Source organism: Malurus melanocephalus, unplaced genomic scaffold (genome assembly GCF_030028575.1).
Source record: "Malurus melanocephalus ecotype Western Australia unplaced genomic scaffold, MMel_1.1 scaffold_498, whole genome shotgun sequence".
In the NCBI taxonomy this organism is placed as follows: Eukaryota; Metazoa; Chordata; class Aves; order Passeriformes; family Maluridae; genus Malurus; species Malurus melanocephalus.
This window is the reverse complement of record NW_026623730.1, coordinates 461,004-477,663: the sequence shown is the minus strand read 5'-3', so window position 1 is coordinate 477,663 and position 16,660 is coordinate 461,004. Positions and strand designations below refer to the sequence as shown.

The following is a 16,660-nucleotide window of genomic DNA, read 5'->3' as shown; positions in this document are numbered from 1 at the left end:
CTGGCCCGGCTCCGCAGGCGGCTGAAAACGCCTGGAAAAAAAAAAACAACCAAAACGTGTTGAACAATACTTGCCCCAACTTTGCAGGAACAGCTGGGGGGGTTCTCAGCAAAAATCAGCTTCAGATGGCGTGGGAGCCACCGAGTTTGGGAGGCAGAGCCGATCCCAGCCCAGCTCCGCAGGGGCGGTGATGCTCGTGGTTTACACAGCGTTGTACCCTCGCGGTTTGGCAGAGAGAAAGGGTTAATGGCCGCGATGTTTTATCACAATTTCGGGGGGAGTGGCTGCTGTTTAATTACTTTCTGCTCCGTGGCATAGCTCGTTCTTAATGAAGCAGTCGCCTGCAGAACAAACGCGCTGTATGAGCCGGGGTAGCTTGGTTTTGTCAGCSCAAAAGTCTCGGTTTGAAGGTGTTTGTGCAGAGGTGGGAACCAGGACATTGAGGAATGGATGCAGGGTGGCGGAAAGGCAGCGGGAGAGGCGGGCGAGGAAAACACAGCMCGGTTTAAGCTGCAAACCTGCCGGTGGTTTTTATTAAAACGTAATTTCCATACATTATGCGCTTCATCTCGTATTGATCTGCTTCAAAACTTTCCTTGTCGAGCTGAAATAAATTCCCTCCTTGAAGCAGGAGAAAAAAGAGCAATTCCGGTGAGTACCTCACAGTTCGAGCCACATTCATCCCCAGTGACTGCACTGGAGTGTGTGGGCAAGGGTGACGTGCCTAAGAAGCCTGTGTCATCATGCACAATTACATCCCTAATCCCAAGCAAAGACACAGATGCTGTTTAAAAAAAAAAAAAAAAAAAAAAAAAAAAAAAAAACAAACCAGTGTTTCGTTTGACTTTCAAAGAAGCTTATGTAAGGGCAACATAATAAACCCGTTATTTCGGGGCTCAGATTAAATGTCAAAGTTTCAGATAACCTGTGGTTTCATCTTCCACGTGCCACGCTTGCAGGAAGCTTCTCCAGCCTCTGTGTGCCCACTGCTCTGCCTGAGGATGGTCCTGCTCCCTGGTGGGCTCCAAACTTGGGGACAGAAGTGGTGGCCACCAGGGCTGGCACCACCTCTTGCCCCTGCATCAGAGCCCTTTGCATTTTCATTGGTGGTGTGAGGTTGGCAGGTGATGCTCTAAGCCTCAGAGATCATACACATCAGTAAGCATTTAAGTCAGTGTTATAATTCACTCACTTGTTAACCTGAGAAAATAATCTAGCTGGGGTGCAGCACTGCCCGGAGGGATTGTGTAAGCGCTCGGAGATTTGGCCATGTTTTTATTCTTGCTTATCTGCTTATCACAAGCTTCTTTCCCTTATCCAGATCGTCTCGGCACTCTACCCTGCCTACTGACACACTTGCACTCCCATCTGGATGAGATGCRTGCAAACATAATGTATCGCTTCCAGTGATGGAGACCTCTGTAGGAAAGGGGAAAGGAGGGACCTGTAAAGCTGAAAACCTTCAGTCAGGTCTCTGGGTTGGTTGGTTCTTCGTTTGTTTAGGATGAATCAATGGAAAAGGAATGGAAAGCCACTGAACCCCGTCCGTTAAAGCTGCCTGTTTCCATGGAGTTAGGTGTTCCTGTGTGGAGTGAGTGTRGCTGTGTGAGTGCAGCAGCACTGCAGGGTCCCTCCCTGGGATGATGCTCTTGGTGTCTGCACGTCAGGGATTCCTCACCGTGGCTGGTAGTGCTCATATCTGTCACACCCACATCAGCTGGGGGAGATTCCCCTGAAAAATACCCCAAAACAGCCCCATGGAGTTCCCTCATCAAGCCCTGGGCTCACCAGCACAACCACTGCATTTAAAGGCCCAACAGTGGCTCTGGCAGGTTCCTGTGCAGGAATGGGGTTTGGCAAGGACAGTCCTTTCTGAGGCTGCTTGTGAAAGAGTTTGAAGGCTCAATCCTAGACCCTCTGCCCAGAAACTGCCTGGGCAGCTGAGAAGGATACCTGAAATATTTTGTAGGGTTCTGTTGTAAAAACCATCATTACTGAAAGGGAGATACAGAAATTTCTGAGTGACTTGTCCCAGAATGAACCAGTTAATCCCCAGCAGAGCAATAAATAGGATATAAAAATAAACCTTCTGTGGCCCTTGGTGGTGATCAATTCCTTCATTTCAGCCTGGAGAACTTCAGGTTTACAAAGATGGGCTTTGCTGTTCCCGTGAAACCTTGGGTAGCTGGTAATACACCAGACTGTAACCTTCTGTGCTAAAGAGGTCTTCAATTCCTGTGATTTTCCAGTAATCCTTTTTTTTGAGTAGTTCTYTGTTTGAATTTKTCTTTTTGATATGGTYGAARTGGTGAAATCATTCCTTAAAAAAAMCAGGGCAAAGCCRCAGCTGTTTCCTGGAGAGAAATGAAGACCTGTGGTCGAACCCCACAGGGTGCTGCTGTCACCCCGCTTGTTGTCCAGGGTGTCACAGGTGCTGCTGCCCCTCACCTGGCAGGGAATTGTCCTCGTGTCCCACCAGTGACACCGTGCTCTCTGTTCTGCAGGTATCCGCCCGCAGATCATGAACGGCCCCATGCACCCCCGGCCCCTGGTGGCTCTGCTGGACGGCAGGGACTGCACCGTGGAGATGCCCATCCTGAAGGACCTGGCCACCGTGGCGTTCTGTGACGCACAATCAACTCAGGAGATTCACGAGAAGGTACCCACAGAGGTGGGGTGGGGGCTGTGGGGTCTGACGTTGCTTTTTCAGGTTTTCAGAGCCCCTTTCAGTGCCTGGAGGGCTCCAGGAGAGCTGCAGAGGGGCTTTGGATAAGGTGTGGAGGGACAGGATACAGGGAATGGCTTCAAACTGATAAAGGGCAGGGATGGATGGGATACTGGGCAGGAATTGTTCCCTGGGAGGGTGGGCAGCCCTGGCACAGGGTGCCCAGAGAAGCTGTGGCTGCCCCTGGATCCCTGGCAGTGCCCAAGGCCAGGCTGGACATTGAGACACCCTGGGACAGTGGGAGGTGTCCCTGCCATGGAACAATGARCCCCCTTCCAACCCAACCCCATCTGTGATTCTTTGATTTCTGAGCAGAAACTGTACAAARCTGCACTTGGAGTCAATCAGCAGATAACATCAACAGAAGCCACTGCAGATTAAAATCCATTCAGGCTGTTTTAGAAGCCAGATGTTATTTTGAAAAAAAAAAAAGTCACCTTATCTCTTTGCATCAGGCTTTTCACATCAATGTTATTAACGTTTCTCATGTTTTTTGAAGTCTGTGGTGCTGCTGCTGTGGCTTTGCTGACACCATCCCAACCTGCAGCTGGTGGCTTTTCACAGGTGCTTGGTGCCCCTCCAGCAGCTCCTCCCTCTCCAGGGGGAAGTTGATGAGGTTTGGGAATCATTCAGGCACATCCCTGCAGTGTGGATGAGTATTTCTGCTTGGAAACTCAACTGCATGTAAATACCACTTTTAAAAGTATTTTGGATACCTCAAATGAGGTTTGAAGTGACCAGAAATCACTTCCAAGATCTMGGAAAGAGGAGTACAAACAGCATCAGTGCTGGTCATGGCAGATTTTAAATGTGGAGGAGGAGGATGGAGTTTTTTGTGAGACATTGATGGATGAGCCAGGCTTGGGGAGTGTTTGGATGGGTCTTGGCTTTCAAGAGCACTGAGGCAGCTTTTGCTGAGCACCAGGGAAGGTCTGGATCTTCACTTTGAAGGGGGCAGAGTCAAGCCCTGTGTGACTGCAGCCTCTGCAGAGCTCAGGTGCTCTTGGTGCAGCCAGGAAAGGCAGATGTGAACAGTGTGACAGGGGTTTGGACATGCACAAGGAGTGTCACACAGTCCTGTTCAAAACCAACAGACACTGCTGCAACACCTGACTCCCTTCTAAAATGAGAATTGGTGCTGCTTGGAAGCAGAGGGATTAGCAATAACCACCTGGAAAAGGGCAAAGGCGAGYGACAAATGTGTTTTTCATCTGCCTGGTCTGCTCAGATGTAACATCATCATTTTCAGAAATTCACCAAATCCGTTCCCAGAGGTGTTGGTGGGGCACACCCCTGCTGGTTTTGGTGGCACCTGTCTCAGGCAGCAGGTCAGCAGTGAAAATGTCCAAAATCTCTGTGTCACACCCCTGATTCCTGAGCTGCAGGCGTCCCTCCAGGTGAGCAGGTAGCTCCTGACAGCTCTGGTGTGTTGCAGGTGCTGAATGAAGCTGTGGGGGCCATGATGTACCACACCATCACCCTGACCCGGGAGGACCTGGAGAAGTTCAAGGCCTTGCGGGTCATCGTCCGAATAGGCAGTGGCTACGACAACATCGACATCAAAGCTGCYGGGGAGCTCGGTAGGTCCCAGMTCTGTGCCCTGACTCCTTCCCCTGTCCTTCCAATCCTTCAAAATCAGCACAGGGAGCTGCTGCTCCCACAGGACCGTGCTGGCACAGCAGAGCTTCCAGGCAGTGCCTCCATTCAGCCCTAAATTACAGGGGCAGTTTACATTTTTGCACATAGAGAAAATTACGCCAAGAAAATTTGACCATGAGGTGAACAAAGGGTGCAGTTTTAGAAGGCAGCCTTTGGATTCATTCTGTGTTCAAACTGCCACATCTGAGTCCCTCGTTCCTTCATTGAGTTCTAGGTTCCCCCTCGTACCAATAGATATTTGTATGGCTGTTCTATTTCTGGCTCAGGAGAGCTGATACAGCTTTAGAAAAATTGGAGGAAGGGTGTTTTATTCTATTTGGTTAAGCAAGATCAGTGTCTCGATCTGAGCTGGTTCTCTGAGTCATGCCCGCTCCGCCGGGAAGGCGCTGCGTTGGATGGCAGAGCAGGAATTGTGTTGGGGTTTTGCCACCTCTTTGCCATCTCATCAAAGGTGCCTCAGGAACTTGAAAAAGACTTTTAATGTGGATTGCCAAAAATAGGGATGGTCACGTTGTCAGACAGTGCTGGGGCCACCCAAATTTCCAAACTGGTTTGAGTGGTCACAGAGACTTTCAGCTGGGCATCCCCATCTGTAGGAACTTCATTGGATCCCTGGTTTTAGCAGCTGAGTTACAACAGATTTTACTCATCTGATCCCAAGATTCCATCTATGGAGCAGCCCTGCAGTAGTGTTKGGGATATGTTGTATTAGAGGTTATCTCTGGGGAAGTGAAGAATAACAGCCATTCCACCTGAGCCGTTCTGCAGAGATAATTGTGATAAGAGAGTCTCAAATAGTCATTCCTAAAAAAGCAATTCTCAATATAGTGAATTGTTTTCTTTTTTCAGGAGGAGAACAGTGTCTTCTCAGTATAATGGTTTCTTCGTGTTTTTAACTCTTATTGTTATTATCCATTATAACAATGTTCTGAGGCTTTGAACATCGGGAAAGGAAAGATATAACGAATAAAGTAATGGGATACTGCAGCATAATCCTTCTTTTTATACGTGGCAAATTGGGTGGCCAAATGATGTGGTTTCGAGTAGAAAATGTAATGACTCCCCACAAATGTAGCGTAAAGTTTAATTGGTATTGCTTTCCATAAGGTAGTTTTTAAACCATGCAGTCAATCAGTGACCAGAGTTTGAGCATGGTGCCTGGGCTGGGCTGGGCACCTCCAGAATGTGGTGCTGGGGTTGAACCATCCACTGTGGGTGTTTATGGGGCACAGGAAGGGCAGCCCAGTGTCACCCTGCCCCATAACGGGTCCCTCAGACAGGGGACAGGAGCTTTGATCTGTTTGTTTGTGGCCTCTGCAGGAATCGCCGTCTGCAACATCCCCTCGGCCGCCGTGGAGGAGACGGCCGACTCCACCGTGTGCCACGTGCTCAACCTGTACCGGCGCAACACGTGGCTGTACCAGGCGCTGCGCGAGGGCACGCGGGTGCAGAGCGTCGAGCAGATCCGCGAGGTGGCCTCGGGAGCCGCCCGCATCCGCGGCGAGACACTCGGCCTCATCGGCTTCGGTACGCGGGGAGGGCGGCCCCGAGGGGTCACAGAACCGCCACGGGGAACATCTCATGTGTTTTGTTGGGGAAGGAGCTGTTTGTGAGCGGTGGTTGAGTCCTTGGGGAGCGCTGGTGAAGGACGGTCGGGTTTTAGAGCACTGGGTAGTGCTGTTGTCCACTCCCAGAAATTTCCATCCCTGAGCCACAGCTACATCAGCCCAGCCTTTCCTGACCCCCTCTGCCCTGCACGGTGGCAGGGCTGTAAAACAGTTTGAAGTTCAGTCCCAGCTGCAGAGTTTCAGCATTAGAGGTGGTATCAGCTAATTAATGCCATAAGCTCCTATGAGTATGTTTAAACGGGGAAACTGAGGCGAGGCAAGGGAATGTCTGGGGAGCCCAGCAGGCCCCAGGGGATGATCCCCAAGTCCTGCTGGGGGCTCAGCCTCGTGGAGCCAGGGAAGCTGGGCTCCTTTAACTCCCCTGTCCCCTTTCTTTGGCACAGGTCGCACTGCGCAGGCGGTCGCRGTCCGAGCCAAGGCCTTCGGCTTCAACGTGATCTTCTACGACCCGTACCTGCAGGACGGCATCGAGCGCTCGCTGGGGGTGCAGCGGGTCTACACCCTGCAGGACCTGCTCTACCAGAGCGACTGCGTCTCCTTGCACTGTAACCTGAACGAACACAACCACCACCTTATCAACGACTTCACGATTAAGCAGGTAATTCATTCACCTCGCCTGCACGGCCAGGGAGAGCTTTGGTGGGCAGGAGCTGGCTGTAGGTCACTCTGCTCGCACAATGAGCCAGCACTTCCAGAACAGCGGGTTGTACCCAGCTGTGCCTCTCCACAGTGTTCATGGGAGCAGTGTGCTGCCAGGTAAATGATCCCCACCCTGGTGGTGCAGGGCTGATGGCAGMAGCAGGTTTTGTTTGCCAACACCAACCAGAGATGGACTAACCATGGAAAACCCTGGCGCAGTAGGATGGGGGTTGCTCTGGGGCTGGAGCACGAAAAGCGGGGTGCTGTCCCAGCTGGAGCAGCATGGAGGAGAGACGGGATGGTGTCACTGTACCCAGCTGGAGCAGCATCCCAGCATGGAGGGGAGATGGGATGGGGTCACTGCACCCAGCTGGAGCAGCATGGAGGGGAGATGGGATGGGGTCACTGCACCCAGTTGGAGCAGCATCCCAGCACGGAGGGGGACAGGATGGTGCCACTGTACCCAGTTGGAGCAGCATCCCAGCACGGAGTGGGGACAGGATGGTGTCACTGCACCCAGCTGGAGCAGCATGGAGGGGGGACAGGATGGTGTCACTGCACCCAGCTGATGATCACCCCTCTCTGGGCTGGCACAGATGAGGCAGGGAGCGTTCCTGGTGAACACAGCCCGCGGGGGGCTGGTGGAYGAGAAGGCCTTAACCCAAGCGCTGAAGGAGGGGCGGATACGAGGGGCCGCGCTCGACGTGCACGAGTCGGAACCGTTCAGGTAAAGCCGCGGCTCGCGGGGTTTGGGGTGGCGTTGGTGTCACTGTCTGTCACAGGACATGGGGTACCCATCACCCACMGAGTGTCACAGCCCCCTGTCACAGCCCCAGCACCTGGGGACAGTCCTGCTGCTGTCACCTTGCAGCATCTGTTGATGTCCGGCATCGGAGTTACAGGTGCTCAAAGGGACACTGGGAGCTTGGAACAAGAACCCAGCCTGTGTTCACTAAACAACCCAAAACATTCACTGTCCCTGAGAACAAATTCACTGCACTCAGGGTTGGGTGTTTTTGCCCGCAGCCTGGGAAGCTTTGGTTCTAACTGGGAGTACAGTTTCTCTCACCACAGAAAATTTTACACAACAAAGTTTGCTCCTACACAAGGAGAATACCCATGTTCAAACCTTCCTCCACCCTGTGCWGGGTGACCCACAACCTTTCCCTGTATCCCCACACKGCAGCAGACACCACCAAACATTATTCCCATGGGAGCATTAAGACCAGTCACCCCACGGGTTGGGTTTTCAGCCCTGTTGGCTCTTTTTTGGTGCATTTTCAGTCTGAGCCCTGCACAAAAGCTTGTGCTTCCTCCCCAGCATTCTGGCCATTTTGGGCAGGCAGGACCATCAAGCCAGGGAATCATGGAATGATTTGGGCTGAAAAGCACTTTAAAGGTCATCTAGTTGCAATTYTTTCCAAGAATTCCCCTTTTTYAAGGGRCACCTTCTGCTAGAGCARRTTACTGCAAGCCCTGTCCAGCCTGGCCTTSGAAGGAGTGTTGCAGAGGGCRAGGCCACAAACCTTTAGCTGTTCATCTTTTATTCTCTGTTTAAACATTGATTAATCTCTTTGTTTCTTTTCCCCTGCTCCCAGTTTTGCTCAAGGCCCATTGAAAGATGCTCCCAACCTGATCTGCACCCCRCACACAGCCTGGTACAGCGAGCAGGCGTCCCTAGAGATGAGAGAAGCTGCTGCCACCGAAATCCGACGCGCGATCACAGGTACCCATCCCCTGGGGACAGGGCTTCATCCTGCCCAAATCCCAGCAGGACACTGGGAAAGACATCTAACCCCAGTTTGCTTCCCAGTAAAAGAGCCGAGAGCCCGAATTTCCCTGTTTTGTCATTTGGAAATGGTTGTGTTTGAGTGAGGGGGTTTGTGTTGGTTTTGTTTTTTTATTGAATGGGCAAAGRTTGGTTTCTGTGGCTGGGGAGAACAGGACAGGGGAGTTGTAATTGCTGCCCCCAATTACACACAGTGCACAGCCACTACATTCCAAACCAAATCCCAAGGTAGTGGGCACAACACTCCAGCAAAAGGGGGCTTCCCTTGTCCCCAAAGTTGCCCTCCTTGTGCGGGTGGAAGGCACAGCTTCRTGTCTGCCCCCAAAGCAGCGGGCCCAAGGAACTGCTCCTCTGAAAGCTGAGTGTTGGGAGTGAGGGTGGGAAACTCCAACCCTGCACTTGGGACAGCCAAAACATCCTCCTCACAGCAAGGAATATGGGAGTTTTCCTCCTTTTCCCATGCTTTACACTAACAGATAGAGTGAATTTATAAAAACTGCAGCTCATTAGAGGATGATGAAGCCTGACAGACTCACCTTTCTCCCCAACTCCAGGGCGCATCCCAGAAAGCCTAAGGAACTGTGTGAATAAGGAATTCTTTGTCACGACGGCTCCGTGGTCAGTAATAGACCAGCAGGCGATTCATCCCGAGCTCAATGGTGCCACGTACAGGTGAGCRGGAGAACGGGAACGCCGGSAGAGCGGCGGAGCACCGGGAAAAGYGGGGCYGMTGGGATCAGTGGGAYAGMGGGRCTGCACTGCCGGGCACCCCRGCTGCTCTCACCCCCTCCCTGRGCAMCAGCACTCRCAGCTCCRGGGTKTSTGATGCTGYTTGAGCCACCCACGGGTSCAGAGYCTGCATCCCAGCRGRGYASSAGRCACTGGGCAGCGTCTCTGGAAGTGGCAGGARCCCCCCAGAACCCTCCACAAGCTGTGGAGTTTGCCCCAGAGCACCCCACAAGCTGTGGGTGTGAGTTCTGAACCACACCAGGAACTCTGTGCTCCTGCCCATGATCAACTGCTGCGAGCCAGGCCCAGCTCGTGGGTTAATGAGCCAGGGGAAAAGCTCCAAATATAGGGCCGTAGTCAGGTGACCCAATTTCCACCTAAATCCCAGATTAAGGGTTACTTACTGCTGTTTAGATGGCTGCAAGCATGCTGGTAGGAGACATCAGGCACAAGGAGCCTGGGCTCATTCAGGGTATCACCACTGCCAAAAATACTCTGAGCTACAAATACCCGGCAGGGCACATCAGGTCATGGCAGGCAGAGCCAGGCAGCAGCAGAGCCCCAGGCAGCTCCTGTGCCATGCAGGTCACAGGCACTGAGCGCTCGCCCTGACCAGCAGAACATCCAAACCTGCAAAAAGCATCCCCTGGGCCGCTCCTGGTCCAAAACACGCAGGCAGTGCCATCACCTGAGGCCAAGCCTTGGCTTCCCARCTTTACCTGTCTCTGCAGGGAGCTTCATCCTGGCTAAGCTCCTCAGGAGCTGCAGCCCTGGAGCCCTGTGAGCTCGCTCAGCTCGCCACCTTCATGGGCAGGTAAAACTCCCTTCCCCTCATTTCCCAATYTGCCTTTCCTTACGGCAGCAGAAGCGCAGGGAGGTGCTGTGATGGGAGCCCTCAGGCCCCACRTGTCCACAAAGCTCCACAGGGTTTTGTCTTTGCTGCCCCCACATCACACCTCAAGAAATTGCCGTTATTCTCCTTTCTCAAACTCACTCTTGTTTCTTGGATTGTGTGTAATTCCTCCTGCTCTTGGAACAGATGGATTAGATCAGCTCTCAGCTGTGCCGTTCCGTGAGGAAGAAGCACTCACCTTCCACACAGGGAGAATTTACAAAGCAGGTGTAGGTGTCCAAGGTATTCTCACACAGGGATGATGGAGTCAGCACTTGTTTCAGAGAGCATTCCAGATGGTTCCTTACCCACTTTTCCAAAGGAGAAAACCTCCCCCATGGTTCAAAAAGGCACAGAACACGCTGCAGTCCTGCGGGTGTAGTGCTTTCCTTACCCAAGGCACAGCAATTAATGTAACTGTGAGAAAAGTTACAAACCAAAGGAAAAGCCAAGCTGGCTCAGGGAGGGAAGTGGAGTCTCTTTGCTGTTTTCTCCACACTGGTGGCGGGGTGGTGGGTGTGTGATGTGCTCTGCTGTGACAAACCTGCCTGTCTCTGTCCCCTGTGCCAGGTATCCCCCTGGGATGGTCAGTGTGGCACCAGGAGGAATCCCAGCAGCTATGGAGGGCATCATTCCTGGAGGCATCCCCGTTACTCACAACCTTCCCACAGTGGCACATCCTTCCCAAGCTCCATCGCCCAACCAGCCCACAAAACACGGGGACAACAGGGAACACCCCAACGAGCAATAGCAGATAATTTAAAAACCRTTCAATAAACTTAGGACCAAGAGACATTGGAAAAGAAGTTATACATGAACTAAAAGAGAAGAATTTGATACGAAATTTGTAATGTTGATTTTGGACAGAAGCATCATTGATGTTCCAGTGTTCCCAACAAAACGACAGCAGCCAAGACTGGGGAGAAGCCCTGGAGAAGTCACCTGCTCCCTGCAGCGCTGAAAACTAGGATGTGATACATTAATGAGCAACTGTTATTGTGTGTTGAGTTTCCTTCATCTGTGCATCAATCACCTGAATAAAAATGAATTTTCCCCCTTCGATTCCTTGGGAAGGGCAGGGCTCCTGCAGTGTSTCCAGGCCACTGAATTAAGCCATCTTTACAGAGTTAACAAGTCAGAGGAAACCATTGTGTGGCTTCAGCCCTTCCCTTTCTCTTGCATCTGGTGACCTCTCCTAAYGGGGGGCAGCAGTCCTGGCTTAGAAGTGGAAGAAAAAAGAAAAAGAAAATACTACTCCTCCTCCTTTCTGCAGTCTCACAGGGCCAGTGTAACAGAAGTTCTCCTGCCAGGTCTGAGTTCCAGCCATTCCAGCCGGGATCTGTGGGATGGGGAGGGCAGAAAGGGCTCCTGGCACTGACCACTGCCCTCCCAGGCTAAGGAAAACCAAACTGCCAGTCTCTTCTCTGCCCAATACACTGAATAAAGTAGCTGTGCATCCACCTACGCCCTGCAATGATGCAAGAAAAAAAATAAAAGAAAAAAAAAGGAAAAAAAAAAGAAAAAAAAGAAGAAAGTATTAAGTTTCACACACTATTTGTACTCAAATATATTTTCTCAGTTTTAAATCTGCAGCTATTTTATCAAGTGGAAAAAATCTTGAGCTGGAAAGGGTTCAAGAATAATGTTGCATTTCCTTATGTCTCAGGAAACACTTTTTATGGTAACTTGTCAGACTGTCTATGAACAAAATCCACTTTTTTAGACATTGATAAAAGTCTTCTTTTCTTCACGTGATATTTTATACAAGAACACTTCAAGATGTGTTATTAGATGTGACTGATTTTAACAAATCCTATTAGATTTGTATCAACTAGTTACATGTTATATTCATAGTCTTTTGTGAATCATCGCCTTTTTGTTTTTAAAGATGGCCTGTTTTGAGCCTTTGTATGGGTACATTCCTGTTTCTGTGACAAAAAAAAAAGAAAAGAAATCTTGAGCTGTCCCAAACAGACAAAAAAGAAACCAATGGCTATCAGTATGTTTTGTTTTAGTGTGTTACCGTTACTGTATTTGTTTATTGTAAAGGTGGACATTTAGCGTTCAGTGCAGTTTTCAATAAAAAGTGATAAAATTTCTATAATTTCTGAAAGGCAAAAGCTCTYGCTGCAGTCTGGGGCTTGGAGACACTGAGAGGTAACCACAAGGTACAGAAATATAATTCTGGTCACACTTGGTGAATAGGTACAGGCCAGTGGGAAGGGAAGGGCCCTTCCAACTCAGACCATTCCGTGAGGAAGAGATCACTGTGGGTTTCCACTAAGCTACAAAGGCAGCTACAACTCTTAACAACTTTTTGTRTACATTCTCGAGCTGAAGCATTATCAAACCATTGGAGAATAAAGCCAAAAAAGTGCTCAAGAGGTGCTGGTGGCTTTGAGCCTCACTGGGCAAAAGGCCTTTTGTTGTTTCCACCCCTTCTTTCCCACTGTGTCCTGGTGCCACACACATGGAGTTRGATGGGGACTAAAAAGAGCTGAAACCAAAAAGTATCTAAGTTACAAAACTCTGTATTTTGTCTGTTTTACATTAAACTGAAAACCTGGTTRCCAGTTTCAAACATCAAAAAAAGGGTCACCTGTTACAGAGTGACCACTCCTTGCCAGTGCTCAGCRCAGCCCAGCAGTGAATTATCCAAGACTTCGGTGAGAAACTGGGATAAAACAGGTCAGATACAGGGGAGGTATCTGGGAGACACTGAAATGACCATCAAAACCAAGAGGAAAACACTTAATTCATGTCAAGGTTTAGAGTTGTTTTAAAAATAAAGGAGCCCTGGTAMTTTGTTTCTCAATAATCCAGTCCTTCCCTGCGCCGCAGGATCCCGTGGGCCAGCAGTGACTCCACAGTGGGACAGTGAGAGCTGAGCTCAGACAATGCTGGAGCTTTCATCAACACCCAACTTCCCTTTCAACCAAAACCAAGGATARAAGTGCTACAAACTCAACAGGAGCAGAGATTAAGCCACCCCAAGGGTTGCAAGTGCCTGCAGCGAGAACACCGGCAAAACATGCAAAGATAGATCTGTGGAAGCAGAAAGGGAAAAATATCATCGCAACTGGGATATGCCAAAGCACCAGGAGGCTGCAGATCTCAAATGGAAAATTACTGGGCAAAGAAATGGGAGATAAAAGTTGCTGCTGAAGGTTTGTGGCTGACAGAGCCGTGGTGCTGTTGTCCCACTCAGGGAAGCTCTCCTGGGATTGTTCTCCAGGGAGAATTCCAAAAAAAAAAAATTTAAAAAAAAAAATTTAAAAGGGAAAAAAACTAAATAAAACCAAAAAAAAAAAAAAAAAATGAGGTTTAGGGGAAGTTACTGAATGAAGGGGGAGGTGGTGGGGGGAAGGAAAGCAGCAGTTAAGGTTCCAGACACACAAACCAACCTGGGTAATGGAGGAAACGCGACTTGAGGGTATTTGCCGTAAGCCATGCAGCAGAACTTTGGAAGAATCCAGAATTACTAAATTTTAATATATTAAAACCAAAAGAAATACAGGGATTTTTCACTGAGGAAGTCATAAATAAAACCAGAAAAAAAAACCCTGACCAGCTGTAAAGGAGGTAGCAATGAAAAGCTAAATTCTGTGCTAGGAAAGCGTATGCTGCTGCGAGCAATAATATGAGGAAAATAACACTGAGAAACCCAATTTTTTATATATATTTCCATGGCTGAAAGAGCAGAACTTGCTGAGAGAAGCTGCAGGAGTGTGTGCAGATTAATCTCAGTGTCTGTAAACTTTCAGGTGTGTGATTGAGAAACCACTGACATACACTGACTGCGGTGCGAGCACGAAGCCGGGGGTTGCAGCCCTTTAATCTACAGGTACAGGAGGTTTGGATTACTCTGATTCTGGAAAAGTCACTTCACCATTTCCCAAAGGGTCCGTGAAGTGTGTGAACCTGAACAGACCATTGTACAGCACATCAGAACAAAACAATAATGATCAAGGAAGCCAAGTGATCCAAAGTACCAGGACTGTCCTGTGGGAGCAGAACTTGAGAAATCCATCGGTGCATGCGTTTGGGAACAGCTGGACTGACCACGGGGACTGCTCTGGGAAGGGCTGGGGGACAGGGACACAATGCAGGCCACTTTGGCTCAGGGTGGACTTTCACTCTGGTAATTCCCTCCCAGGGACAAGGAAGCTTCATTTCCCTGAAGGGAAAAGCACTGCCAGAAGCACAGGGGGAGGTGAAAACTGCACAGCATCCTCGGAGTAGCCCAGGGAATCAGGAGCTCCTCCTTTTGTCCACAGGGCAGCTGGTCATGGGCAGGCTGGGATCTGAATTCACAGCTCTGGGCACTGACTGAGAGCTCCTAAAGCTGGCTGAATTGGGACCCCTGTGCTCACAGCACAACACAAACCACTCCAGCACACGGTGCAKGCCAGCTCAGGGCACGGAAATCCTCATCCCAGCTTACCCTGCATTCAGCTCCCCTCACAGAAAAGCTCTACATCCTCAACTAGACAAGGTATCAAAGGATTTCACTGCAAGGTAAGAACAAAAAAAACATTCCCAATTTAGAAAGGGAACTTGAAGCAGGACCATGTGCTCATGAAGGACCTGTGTAGTAACTGGGGTTTAGGTGGTGAATTTGGGTCACTCACACATGGCAGAGCAGCATTCATCCTTCACCTGGAAATCTGGGCATGCAYCAATCACAGGAGATCTAACAGCCAAAAAAGGTGAAGACATAATAAACCTCAGTGGAATCTAGGACGGGAAAATTGCAAAATTAATACAGTACTTCATTATTTCTTTACTTTCGGTGTCGTCACCAAGTTTCTGTAGGAGTTGTGCACGTTTCAACACCATCTAAGCAGCATTTGGAAGAAAAAGCAGCAAGTTCCTCAGGGTTTCCATAGCTCTGAACTACATAAAAATAGGTGCTATGGGGCTTCTTTCCAAATTCTAATTAAAACAATTCCATCTACTGCAAAATTCCTTATTCAACCACCACACCATCAAAAGTGCTTTTCAAGACAACCTGAATTGCACTGTATATGTAAAAACTGGCATTAACTTTAGTGTTTCAGTGAGATTTTTAGATAAACTTTATCCATTACAGGTTACATGGCTAAAGTTATCAAATATAATAAAATTTCTACTGGAGAATATATTCTGAACTTACAGTCTTAGGAACTTACATAAGTTTAAGTATGGCCACATCAATCAACATGCAAGAAATTCCCAGGTTTACATACTGAGAAATATATAACAGTGCTTTTAAACAACTTGAGCATAGATTCTTCTTTTTAATTAGAACTGCCAAGTGGATTCTCACCAGATTTAGTGACCAAGGACTAACCCTTCAAAAAGGTGTTTTTTCATTTGCAGCAAAGTTTGAGTGATCAAAGAATAAAAGATAAAATGATATATTCATTTGTAACACAGCAAGACAGTTTTGACAAGATTAAATTCTCAATTGTGTTCAAGTTCTCAGATTTCACACAATTTTGTTTAGTGTATGCTCACAGGAATAAAATCCCTAGCTTTTAGGTCACTTCTCTGAATAAATATCCTTACATATACTGAAAGGAATCTATTAACTATTAGAAGGAAAAAAAAAAAAGAAGCAAAAAAGAAACCCAAAAAAAATTTTTTTTCAGGCAACAAATCATTTCACTCAATGAAAAATTTAGCTTCTCTGGATTCCAGTTTGTTCTGTAGAGTTTAGACTTTATTACATGGGCACAGCAATAACTAAAATATTAGTAAAATAATGAATGTATTTTTGTTTATGACTTGCTGTGGGTATCTTGTGCAAACAAAAAAAAAAAAAAAAACCTCTCACAATCTGACCTGGGCACTAGTGAGATTTCACAAGAAAGGACCTTTCAGGGAAATGTGTCAAGAGTATCTAAAAGGTGATGGAGAAGACCAGGTTCTACTGTAAAAGAATCTCGGAGGGAGGAGATATCCATCCAGCTCACATGTGCTTTCAGAAGTGCCCTTAGTTGAAAAATTTCTCTGCAATAATTAAGATGCTGGTATACGTTTCCTATTACACAACCTCTTACACAACCACATGCGGTACATTTATAGACAGATTTACAGTCAGAAAGAAAAATGGGGTTGGTTGGTTTTGTTTTTTTTTCCATCTTGATAATAAAATTAGCTGTTTTTTGTTTCTTTTTCGTGTTTTTATACAAACTGTAGTCCAGCCCACTTGGCTCTCCCCAGGCAGCAGGATGAGCGTCCATCCTCTCCCCGTGCTGTCGGAGAATCCTTCCCAGCATGTCTCCCCTAGACCTGGGTGGTTCCACACCCAACTGCTACAGCACAACCTCACTCGGGCTCACACACTCTGYGCTGCTCATTTGCACTTTATTCCCCCTCATTCATCGTCGTCGTCCTCGTCCTCCTCTCCGTCGGACAGGGACGTGCAGGGCCGGATCTGGCGGTAGCGGTCGAGCCACTTCTCCACCATCTGGGTGACCAGCGGGTGATTGCGCCGCCGCGAGCTCTTCTGCATGGCCACCAGAACCCCTCCCTCCGTCACGCAGCAGTCCAGCCACTCCCGCAGCAGCTTCTCCTGCTGCTCCTCATTGCCTATCTTTGGGACAGAAAACAGC

General features: G+C 48.8%; 2 protein-coding genes across 2 annotated transcripts in view; one reads left to right on the top strand and one right to left on the bottom strand.

The window, feature by feature from the left end:
* The window catches only part of CTBP2 (C-terminal binding protein 2), a 39,537-nt gene extending 27,241 nt beyond the window's left edge, over positions 1-12,296 (top strand). The window contains exons 2-9 of the mRNA XM_057381211.1: positions 2,505-2,659; positions 4,161-4,305; positions 5,705-5,911; positions 6,396-6,610; positions 7,248-7,378; positions 8,250-8,377; positions 8,995-9,112; positions 10,632-12,296. Of these exons, the coding sequence (XP_057237194.1) occupies positions 2,505-2,659; positions 4,161-4,305; positions 5,705-5,911; positions 6,396-6,610; positions 7,248-7,378; positions 8,250-8,377; positions 8,995-9,112; positions 10,632-10,812 (1,280 nt within the window). The 3' untranslated portion in view covers positions 10,813-12,296. The remainder of the gene's footprint in view (positions 1-2,504; positions 2,660-4,160; positions 4,306-5,704; positions 5,912-6,395; positions 6,611-7,247; positions 7,379-8,249; positions 8,378-8,994; positions 9,113-10,631) is intronic.
* A 1,236-nt stretch (positions 12,297-13,532) lies between these two features.
* The window catches only part of ZRANB1 (zinc finger RANBP2-type containing 1), a 44,814-nt gene continuing 41,686 nt past the window's right edge, over positions 13,533-16,660 (bottom strand). Inside the window, exon 11 of the mRNA XM_057381202.1 lies at positions 13,533-16,641. Coding sequence (XP_057237185.1) covers positions 16,423-16,641 — 219 coding nt within the window. The 3' untranslated portion in view covers positions 13,533-16,422. The remainder of the gene's footprint in view (positions 16,642-16,660) is intronic.